At 41.6% G+C, this 11,571-nt stretch overlaps 1 protein-coding gene across 1 annotated transcript; it reads right to left on the bottom strand.

Moving 5' to 3' along the window:
- Positions 1–3,511: 3,511 nt before the first annotated feature.
- LOC118223863 (interferon alpha/beta receptor 1a-like) lies at positions 3,512–11,016 on the bottom strand. The gene is made up of 7 exons (XM_035410875.1): positions 10,805–11,016; positions 9,784–9,910; positions 8,271–8,437; positions 7,794–7,951; positions 5,096–5,246; positions 4,722–4,849; positions 3,512–4,392 (listed from the first exon to the last, which is right to left on the bottom strand). The coding sequence occupies exons 1-7, from the start codon at positions 10,848–10,850 to the stop codon at positions 4,219–4,221; spliced, it is 951 nt and encodes a 316-aa protein (XP_035266766.1). The 5' UTR covers positions 10,851–11,016; the 3' UTR covers positions 3,512–4,218.
- Between the last annotated feature and the right edge of the window lie 555 nt (positions 11,017–11,571).

The raw sequence follows: 11,571 nt of genomic DNA, 5'->3' as shown, positions 1-11,571 counted from the left end.
TTTACATAATTTTAACACTTTGATGCCTGGTCAGTTTCACAGAATTTTAAACAACTGTGAGATGAATCCGTGTAAAACAAAGTGCATAGAGTCTTAGCGTTTCAATACATGCACTGGCTCCAACATGTACACCTGTGCCATCAATCAAATTCAAAACAGCCATAAACTGGCAAAAGGCTAAACAGTCAGAAAGACTGTAAAATATCTAAAGGAAAGATACAAAAATGTCTCTTGGTAACTCAAATAGTTTAAATCTGTGCAAATTAAGTTTGACAGAAAACTCAAAATAGCAAATTACTTAAAAGAAAAAGCTTTCATCAACCATGATGCTGTATGGCCTTGTTTCAGTTCACATATAAACTTGAAAAGATTCTCTGAACATTCAGGCTCTAGTGCCAAATGAATATTTGCTGCTGTTTTAGTTGATGAGCAAGCATAGTGTCATGCAATTTCTGAGTCAGGAAGCACTTATTGGAGTAGCATTCCAGCTTTCCTACAGGAGTGAAAAAAGACTGCCAAAAGAGAAACCAATCAGAGTGTATGATGTCATATACTTTATTTGGTAGGGACAATGCAACATAAGCCGCGTTTCCACCGCAGGAACTATACCCCGGAACTAGGAACCTTTTGAGGAACTCAGTGCGTTTCCACCGCAGGAACTAGGGTCTAAATTTAGTTCTGGGGGCTTTGTTTTACCCCCCAAAACGTTCCTGCTCGGGGGGTAGTACTTTCCGAAAGTACAGGAACCTTTTGGGTGGAGCTTGCAGCGCTGAACATTTCTGATTGGTCGAGTACTCGCAGCATTTGTGTTGTATTTATTTTCCGCCATTACCCACCATGTTTGAAAATATGCAGCGGCAAACCAATTTATTTTCATAATAACTTCAAATCAAACTTGTATGTTATGCGGCGCAGTAGCCTAGTTTTGGTTATAGCCTGCCAACGTCTTGGAATTATAACGTGTGCTCTTCTGTTCTTTTCTTGCTTTAGTATTCGTTTTATAAAATGCTAAGCATTCGTGCTGGGACAGCATATTACGTAGGCTACCAAAACATTCAAACGGATTAATTCGGTTGCTGAATATTTTCTTCCGGATTTTCTTTGTTAGCCCGTTGTAATTGACTCAAAACGTTTGATACAGTTATGTGAGGTATGCGGTAGTTCTGCATAATTAACATTGGTGATACAGTACAAGCAAACTGGAAATCACCTTCCGCACTTTTTTATTAGGGTAAAATAACAGGTTAATTCTAGTAATCTTCCCTTTAGCTTTTTCAGACTGCCGTAATTTTACTCAATTTTACTGCCATTTTTCAATTCCACGAAAAGACCAGGAAGACTATGGACTAATTTATGGTGCATGGTTCGCATCTGGAGGGCACACTTCGCTGCTCGGCTAGCAGTAACTTCGAAGAAAAGCAAACGGTGGCTGTACCACTACTAATTTACATTTTCACGGAAGTCCGAGTTTTCGTTTCATTTTGCCATTAGCCTATATGGAATTGACGACGAGAAAGTAATCAAACAGCAAATTGCTTACAACGTGTGCATGTTTTCTGCTGTTGTTGCCAGTTATACATATAAATGTGAATGCATTCTGTCGCTTCGGATTTCAAGACATGAAAGCGAATGTTCGTATAAAAACATAATGAATGTGTTTGAGAGGATATATGAAAATCAATAAATACAAAAGTAACCATATATAGTCATTGTTGGTAACTCGTTGTATATAAGTGGAATAAACCCCTCCGGGCTGTCCCGGTTATTAGAAAATAATGTAGGCTACTTCGGTGGTAGAATGGGGTTACAGAAGAAATCATATGACAGATGGACCGACGACAACGTCAGTGGGCTAATTTGCCTAATCTTCGCGGTACTTTAGACCCCGGTGGAAACGCAGACAACCATTGGCTGAAGGAACCTTTTAGTTCCTGGTAAAGTCGTTCCTGGGACTGAAAGTTCCGGGTAATTTTGGTGGAAACGCGGCTATAGTACCACTTCAACTCGTTACAAACAAGTTGATGTAACCGATGTACTGCATACAGAGATTATAGCTATTGCTAGTTTCCAACTACTGTCCCTAGAAGACAAGAGAGACGCATTTCTTTATTTTTATTAAATTTTTTTTAATTTTTTTTACTTGACTCACTTGAGATGTTTTTTCTAACCATGGGATATGGGATTGATAGGGCAGAGACCGGGGACATTACTGGTGTCACAGGGAGCTGATGATACAGTATAGCCAGGTGAGACGCCAGACTCGGCTTCACCCAATCAGAGCAACTATCCTCCCCTGATCATTCATTAAGTATTCATGGGCCAAGAGAGGAGGGGGTGTGTCCCTCCCCCTTTTTCAACTACATAAAATGTGGGCGTATATGTGCTGGGTTGGTCAACGTCGAGGGCTGATGTCTGCTGCGGGTGTCTGGGGAATCTGAACCTTGCATGTGGAGCGGGTGTTTAGAGTACGCAGGGCATTACATCCTCAGCCATACAGCTCATCTGCCATTTTCACATTTTCATCCCTGGCTTTTGAGAATATTCTGTGTTTTGGGTTTTTCTTATCTTCAAAGAAACAAGCTGTGGTTCAATATTGTCTTTCTTTGATTCATTTCTTTTGGGACTATAACCTGTTCATGTCTGCAACATTCATGGTTTGTTAAGGTAGTTGAACCTTTGTCTTTAGATGCTGAATATGTGTAATAAATATCTTCATTTTAATCTGGTTGAGTCGTACATCTTGACCCCACGGGTTGCTCTGCCTATCAACGAATTTGGCGATTTAATTAATAATTGATATCTTTGATAATATTTACCAAATGAAATCAAATAAATCTATTTTACGGGTTGGGTAATTGAGGAGTTTTAACTCTCGATGCGCTTTTGGTTTTTGTTTGGTATTCAGAGTGCCGGACATTGAACAAGGGTGCTAGCTGATTAAACTGCTGGATTCGAAAATGGTCATATTTGAAATTCTCACTTCCCCAACACCACCCTAAGAAAGGACGGAAAACCAGCAGACAGCCTGGTGTCCGGTCAGGATGTAAATATAGTACATTTGGTAAAATTCTCCAAATGACTCATTTTTATGTTCCGTTTGACTAGGCAGTGGTCTAGTGGTCATGTGAATTTATTTCACCACTGAAATTAAGATTAAGAAAAATAAAAAAAGAAGATTGCCCTCCCCCAACCCCAAATAGTCTACGTTTACGTTCCATCTGTCTCAAGGCTTGGCTTCCGGGATTTTCTGGGGTGGCCACACAGTGGATGGCCTTTTCGTGGCGATCACTGTCCCAACGCCTGCTCGGCTGTTGGCTTTTTTGTGGCGATTTTGTACTTGGGTTCGCCATTATCAAACGAAGCCGGGTTCTTTTGAACTTCCTCAAAAAGTTTCTGATTCAAAATGGATGTCATAACTTTCTGTAGCTGAGTTAATATATGCGGGATGTAGGGGTATCTGTGACCGAATAAAACTGTCAGTGAAAGATGCGGCATGAGGATCTTTTTTTAGAATTCAGTTTTTATTGGCTGAAGGTGCTTTATCACTGTACCTGAATAAAAGTAATCATTCTGGGAGCGATCAAAACTTGTAGTTATTGTTATCCTTATGGCTGCATTTATAGTTTTTTTAAATGAATTTTTTACTTATATGGTTATTGTTATCGCCATAGACAGTTATTGATTTCGGTGTAAATTGACCTTTAGTAAGACAGTACCATTCAGTAAAGCAGCACTCTCATTGTGTCCCATATGTGTGCGCGCACCCATGCAGACACACAAACACACACATATACATACATACACACACACACACAAGCACGCACCAAAGAAACAATACAGCTGCCGTCATTTATGACAAACAAACACTTTCAAAATGGACCCACAATCTACTGTAAATGTACCACGGGTTTTGCACATTACAGGCATTTGTCCCCCGTACATTTCCTCTGGCTCATTGGGTCATTTAATTCAGTCAGTCGACAGTCAATGATAGAGTCATTTTCAAAGTCCACTCCTCAGTAGCAAAACATGTTGCCGCCAACTAGTCCTGTTAGCTAGACAATAGCAGATTGATAGCTCGGGGCCTGGGACAGAGCCTGTGTCTCTGAGATTCTCCTGAATCCTGAGGATTCAGCAGTGCTGCTCTGGCCGATGTCTGCTACCCAGCCATGCCGCTGGACGCCGGGCAGTGCTAGCAGTTCAGCGGGGTTCTTCTCTTCATAGCTTCTGTGAAGAGTCCTGCCCCGAGCTGTCCTGCCCCGTGGCCGAGGCCTGCTCTGCCCTCCAGTCCTCTGGGGGGCGCTGCGGTACCCGCGCAGCTACCAGCACCAGCGCTGCGCAACTCTCCTCTCGGGGCTGCATCAGGAGACGCATAGCTGACGGACGAGGATCCTGCACAGAACGGGGGTTAGATGTTGGACTGTGTAAGACCAAGAAAATGACTTTTCTTTCCATCACCTGTAAATTTGTAATATTGTCATGACTTTTATGCAATTGGCAGGGCACGCAAAAATACTGAAAATATGACATGTTGTTAAGAATATATCATTTTTACATTTTAATTTGTGTATAAAAGGGCCACATGTTGGAGATTTCATTGTCTGTTCCCTGTGCTGACCTTCCCCCCCCCATTCCAAATCACACTGTAGCTGCCATAAAAAAGTTGATTCTGGTTTATTTCCTAGCAACTGCACATTTGTTTTTGCATTAGCATGTGTTACCTGTATGCTGCTGGGCAGGTCGGGGTGTAGGAAGAGGCTCCTAATCTTCTCACGGTGCCAAAAGCTGAGACACGTCACGAGCAGCAGACAGCACAAGAGTGGAAGCATGTACCAGCCAAGATGGGGGTCTGGATGGGACAGACAGTGCATGTGATGAAAACTGATGTTGACGTTACATCGTTATTCCTATCGCACTGCTACAGAGTGGCTCAGTTAGTAAAGACACTTGCTTTGAGTCGATTTGATTAGTGGAGGCATTGCGGTGTACAGGCTTCAGCCACTGTGCTACCTGCATGGTGACATAACCATGTTGCAGAATAACAAAAAAACTGCCTATTCCAAATGGAGGAAAGAAAAGGGGAAACTGTGTTTACCCCTGCCCCCAGTCTTCACGCACTGTGTGCTGGAATATGGGCTGGTCTTATTGTAGTCCAGGTGAAATGCACAGACGCGCAGGCAGTAGTCTGTCCAAGGCTTCAGCGCTGTCAGCGTCCCCTGTGTGGCCTGCAGTTCCAGGGTGCTGTACTGATGGGGAGAAAGCAGGGGGCAGCAATGAGTGAGCAGCATTAAAAGAACAGTGTTCTTCAGGGTTCAACTATCGTAGACATGTAGCACTGAGATTCAAGGATCAGGTTTCAACTGTTAATATCCTAACTGTACCCAATATGAGATGAAAGTAAACTCAATCTGAGTCATTGATGTGGGCCTCTTTTTGAACACAAAGATTCACCCACAACAGCAAGTGTTTTGCAGTTCAGTGCTACACTGCTACCTCTCTTTGGTTAAAAGGATATTTACATTTACATTTGTTCATTTGAAAAATGATTACTTTTGTCCCTGAGGAAAAACCAAACACAATCGAAAATGTCAGCACCACAACAGATTAGTAGAAATCTGACAATAACCCAAACACTACATAAGTCAGTGGAATTCAAGTCTAATTGGACCAACACAATGCTCTTTATGCCAATTTATTATTAATCCTTTAGCTTCAATTGTGTAGGGATACATTAACAGGAAAAATTGTACACTTGTAGCTCCAAGTTTAAATCTGGGTTCGGAGGCTAACGTGAATGAGAGCAGTCACAAATCTATAAGCAGTTAACTGGTCACTGCTGTAAATCCTGTGAAGTGCCAATGCTCTTCATATGCACCGCCAGCAGTGTGGCAGTTTACTTGCTCCCTGTTTCTGGTCTCTTCACTTCAATTCTTTCACATTAAATATTTATGTTTGCATATACATATGCAAGTGGAGCACTGCCGCAAACTCGTTTGAATCTCGAAGGAACCTGACTCCAAACTGTTATTTTTGACTTCATTCATTTTATAAATACATGTGTGACATACCTACACATACCTAGTCTTAGGAAAATACCCTGCTAAATAGAAAACCTGCAGCGATGCGGAATTTTGCAGCCCTTTTTAAATTTGTGGCATGCTTAGTAAATGTAGCCTTTAAAGCTTTAGCAATTATACATCATTTACATTTCAAAACAAGTAACAGTGCCTTTAAATAATGCACGACAAAAAAGCACTTGCATCTGGAAAAGTGCTATATAAATGCAATGTTTCATTCATTCAAAAATGACAATGTACATGTTCATGCTAAATAAATGTCTTTCTCTGCCTCCTGTGTTGTTTTTCTCAGTGACGTAATAACAGACTGCTCGAGCATGAAGATGTGGTCTGGTGACGCTTACCACAATGAGACACTTCCTGTGGCATGCGGAGCGAAGCTGCCAGGCTGAAAAGCTTGATACGTTATGCCCTCTGCGTGTTAGCCCGTAGCAGGCCCTAAGACACGCTAAGAGCTAGGTGACAATCACTCTAGTTCTCCAGCAGCACCTGGCTCTGACTCCCCTGCAGGTAACACCTGACTCTGATTCCACTTCAGGTAACACCTGGCTCTGACTCCACTGCAGGTAACACCTGACTCTGATTCCACTTCAGGTAACACCTGGCTCTGATTCCACTGCAGGTATCACCTGACTCTGATTCTACAGCAGGTAACACCTGGCTCTGATTCCACTGCAGGTATCACCTGACTCTGATTCTACAGCAGGTAACACCTGACTCTGATTCTACAGCAGGTAACACCTGACTCTGATTCCACTGCAGGTAACACCGGGCTGTGACTCCACTACAGGTGAGTCTTACCTTGCTCTTATCCCATTGAATATGTAATATCCTCTGGCCCAACTAAAGCAGTATGCACTGCAATGCTGAAGTTAGGAGCCCAGGCATTTATGCAATTTGACTATGAAACAGTCCTGGTGCCTATTTGAGACCTCATGGTATTGGACCTCATTAACTAGCTAACTGTACCCTCCACTGTATGAATTAAGCAAGAAAGAAAATTAAATACTATATTACTAGATGATTTGAAAGGCTACAATATATACAACATTTCTAAAACCAAGGTTGTCATACTGTATCTAACTCTTAGGAAGACAATATTTCATTACATTACATTACATTACATTACAGGCATTTAGCAGACGCTCTTATCCAGAGCGACGTACAACAAGTGCATTAGGTCAAGGTGCAGAGGTGCAAAAGAAACACACTAGAGTGAAGTAAAGATCGTAGTGCCAGAAGTGACCACATCGATCAGGACTCCAACCCTGTAAGGTAACCTGTTCAGCAAACAACAATCCTACCAAGTACAAACTAGCACTGGAATCACATTTGCCTAATCAGACAAAAACAATCCTGCCAAATAAACTAACGTAATCATATTATCCTAACTAGGTACATTGAGCTAAACTATAGGCTAGGGAGGGGTGGGGAGAGGTGCAGCCTGAAGAGATGAGTCTTTAGTCTGCGTTTGAAGGTATTTCATCCATCCTCACTAGGGGTTAATTCATAAAATGAATCAGGGCAGTTGGACTGAGTTAGATCCATAGTCTGAATGTGATTGTGTAGTCATTTCACAGTGTGGCTGAAATAAATTGGATATGTGTTTTTTAAACATATATTGAGCGGTGCATACATGCGCATGTGCATAAATGCATGTAATCACATCCATGCATGCGTACGTGTGTGTGTGTGTGCACAAGCGTGTTTCCTCACCCTCTGAGGAGCATGCTTCTCCCAGTACTGTACTCTGTAAGACAAGCGCAAGATGGAGCTCATGGGCATGTTGTTGACAGTCAGTGACTCTGTGATGATGACCGTCAGCATGGCTTCCCTACTCCGGATCGCCACACCAGAAGGGGGCCCCAGAGGTGCTGAAACACAGGGGCCACTCCATCACATCTCACACCACACGCAACAACGATGACATAATAACTGTAGATAACTTCTGCCACAGTGAGGACAACAATGAGACTGACTATCATGACTATAACACACGTGACGGTGGTTATTGTGAGGATGATGGATTATGATGCGAAAGGGTGGCTTTATAAAGCATTATGACGGGTTCTCAAGACCTTCCAAGCAGTGTGATTGGTTTAAGTAGAGGGGGAGAAGACAGGAAGGACGGACAAAGACGGGAGGACGGCGAGAGACGGCAGGAGGAGAAGAATGTCGCAGGCTGCGACTCACCCTGGTGGACTGGGGAGAAACGGCAGAGTGACCAAGGGGAGCTCTCCCTCCTGCCCTCCGCTCGAACCCGCAGCTCGTAGCGCGAGTGGTATTCCAGGCGATGGGAGAAGTCACAGTGCTTCTCGGCTGTCCTGTTGCACGCTGTTGTGTAGGACTTTTCTGTGGAACTTTTACAGAAAGTGAAATGTGACTGGTTTGATACAAGCATCAAGCTCACTGCAGACTACATGGAGACCATTATACCAGTCTCACCCAGCACACCTGCTGTGCCCACCGGGTGCCCACCACCCACCTGCTGCTGGCCTGGCAGTGTTTTGCAAAGTCGGCACTACGGCACTCCGATGGGTGCTTGCTCGTGTGTGATCACTTCAGACTAATACTGAGTCTGTAACTGTAAGATAAACACTACAACAAATACAACGCTGTTCTATTCTGTACAGACGATACAGACTATCAGAGCAGAGCACTTTGACTGTCACAGCACAGTGACTCGTATGGACTACCACAGCCGCATAAGTTGTTTAGAGCTCCTTCCCAAAACTGGAATTTACAAAGGTTGTTCCACCTGTGCTAGAGTTTTAGAACTAATTAAAATTGATATTAAAAAAGGGCTATATCCCCAGGATCACAAAACTAACACAGGGATGATACAAAATTATATGTATTAAATATAGGAGAACTTAAGGTGAATATTGTTTAAATAGGCTTTGTGCAAAGTAACTATTATTCAAAAATACTTCAAACTTTTAGCAATTGAAAACATTTAAATACCAATTCTGGTATAAATAAACGATTTTTCAATGCATTCCACATTTAGCCTAATAAATGTAATAAATCTGAGTGCAAATATTCTGTATAAAGTATGCAAAGTAGTTTTACTGCATTGGACTACCATAAATTGAATTTTAGCGTACAGCTGCTAACTTATCCTGAATTCAAAGGAAGTATAAATGTGTCCTTGTTAACCTTACTGATAGTCCGGAATCCTCATTCATTCATGCAATAAGAGCAATTTGTTCAATAACTGTTAAGGAATCTCTCAATAAGTTATTTAAATGCATTTTAATGCATTAATTTATTAACATGTGTGTATTTTCCAATATTTGTCTTGAAAGATATTTTAAATGCTTTCAAATGGTATATAATGCAATACGTAAATTTTTTGTGAGAGAAATATTTCAGTATTGACTATATTTACTGGAATGCTATCTTGACGTTCACAAAAACATACCAAATCAACCTATTTGGGCGGCAGTGTAGAATAATGTGTAAGGAGCTGGTCTTGTAACCTAAAGGTCGCAGGTTCGATTCCCAGGTAACACATTGCCATTGTACCCTTGAGCAAGGTACTTAATCTGCATTGCTTCAGTATGTATCCAGCTGTATATATGGATGGTACGCAAATGCTGTGTAAAAGTTGTGCAAGTAGATCTGGATAAGAGCATCTGCTAAATGCCTGTGATGTAATGTAATGTATTTTTGGCCCAGGCGTGATCACTGCACTCTCACTCACAATGTATATTCTGAGGTAAACTCCATGGTGTAGTTGGTCTGTGTTTGGTCCCAGTCCCACGTCAGGATGTACCGGGTGTTCACCGCGTCCATCATCACATTGTAAGGGCTGTGCAAGGCTGCAGTGACTGAAGAACAGCATCACAACAACATACAAACAACATCAAAAATCATCCAAACAACATCGGCACATCTTCTCAGCAAACAAATCTCAGGCTGAGTTGGGTCTTGAAGGAGTTACATATCATACTGTGGCTTGAGCCCCCCCTTGATTGTGGCCAGCTATGAACCACTTGATGGAGTCTTCAATCTATACCTCCCATCACTAGGAACTCTTAAGCAATGTCTCTAAGAAATTGTGATGGTGTTAGATTCATCTCTAATAAATGCATTTATTAAAATTTAGCATTAAAATTGACTTTGATATGTATTTGTTATTCTGTGGCCATTGCTCATTTTGACAGTGCTTTGAGATATAAACACCACCACCATTATTATAATAATGATTATTAGTAGTAGTAGTAACAGCAGTAGCAGTAGCACACCTAATCATGGAACATTGCTTAAAAGGAGCATTAACATTGATAAAAATTAAAATGATTAAAGGTCCCATGTTATTTCCAGGCTGCAGAAGCCTGGCAGACAGACAGACAGACAGACAATCAGACAGATTAACCCTCCTTATGAGTAGGGCAATGCCCTGTGGTTCTCTACAAGCATATATAACCGACAAACAAAATAAGCTTAAATTAAAAAAATGTTACATTTTTTTTATTTCAAATGTGCAGATCAATAGTCAGAAAACAGGACTGAGGTTTCTCCAGGTTCAAATCCCTCCTTGAGGAGGCATCCCCACGCACCGGCCAGAGCAAAAACTGTATTTTAACAAGTCCCATTCATGTTACTTGAACACAATCTGAAAACCACTAAACAATGCACAGTGCTTCCGCTGTCATCAGTTTCTCTGCCTCTGACAATCAAAGCCACTTTCAGTTGCTCTCATGGTTTAAATTAGCGCTCACCTGTGATCATGAAAATGAACGCTAGACACCACTTTAGTTCCCACATTGCTCAATTCCTGACTGGGGTTACATGGTTTCTGATTCCCTCTTCTATTCAGGTTCTATCCAGGGGACAAACCTAGAAGCTTTCCTCCAGTGTAACGAACTGTTAGAACTCGGGTAGCTTTCTAGCCGCTGTCTGATTTACAAGAAACATGACCAGAGCCGCCAACATTAGGGACCATCTAAAAATTATGTAGATTCTCAGATCTCTCTAAACCCACAATTTTAAACCCACAATTAATAGACTTAATTGCAGTTAAAGAAGATAAAGCTGAGCTGTGCTGTACCATCTAGTCAGTTTTACTGCTGATAGCATAATTACATTATTATCATTCAGCTAGGTAGGGATATGGAATTGGAGAGAAAAATGACTGGGTTATTTTTGACAACCCCTAAAATGCAAATACTGTCACGCTTGAACAGCTTTTCAAGGTGTTGCCGGTAAATGAATTGACAGGGAAGAAGGCAAACGGAAGCACTGTACTTACTTTCAAATGCCAGCCTCTTATAAAAAAAGGAGCAGCACTTCAAGTCTGTTATTCCTGTAGTTAAAAAGTAGTTAAAGAGATAAGACTTAAAAGCAAGTAACTAATTCACAGATATGTACAATGATAATACAGTAGACACCATTATACACATCCACTTCTAAGAGAAGAATGGCAGAATACTTTAAGCTGGTGTCACAGGAGAAGTATAAAAAAATGAACACTATGAACACACAGAAG

Source organism: Anguilla anguilla, chromosome 3 (genome assembly GCF_013347855.1).
Source record: "Anguilla anguilla isolate fAngAng1 chromosome 3, fAngAng1.pri, whole genome shotgun sequence".
Classification (NCBI taxonomy): Eukaryota; Metazoa; Chordata; class Actinopteri; order Anguilliformes; family Anguillidae; genus Anguilla; species Anguilla anguilla.
This window is presented reverse-complemented; position numbering and strand designations above follow the sequence as displayed.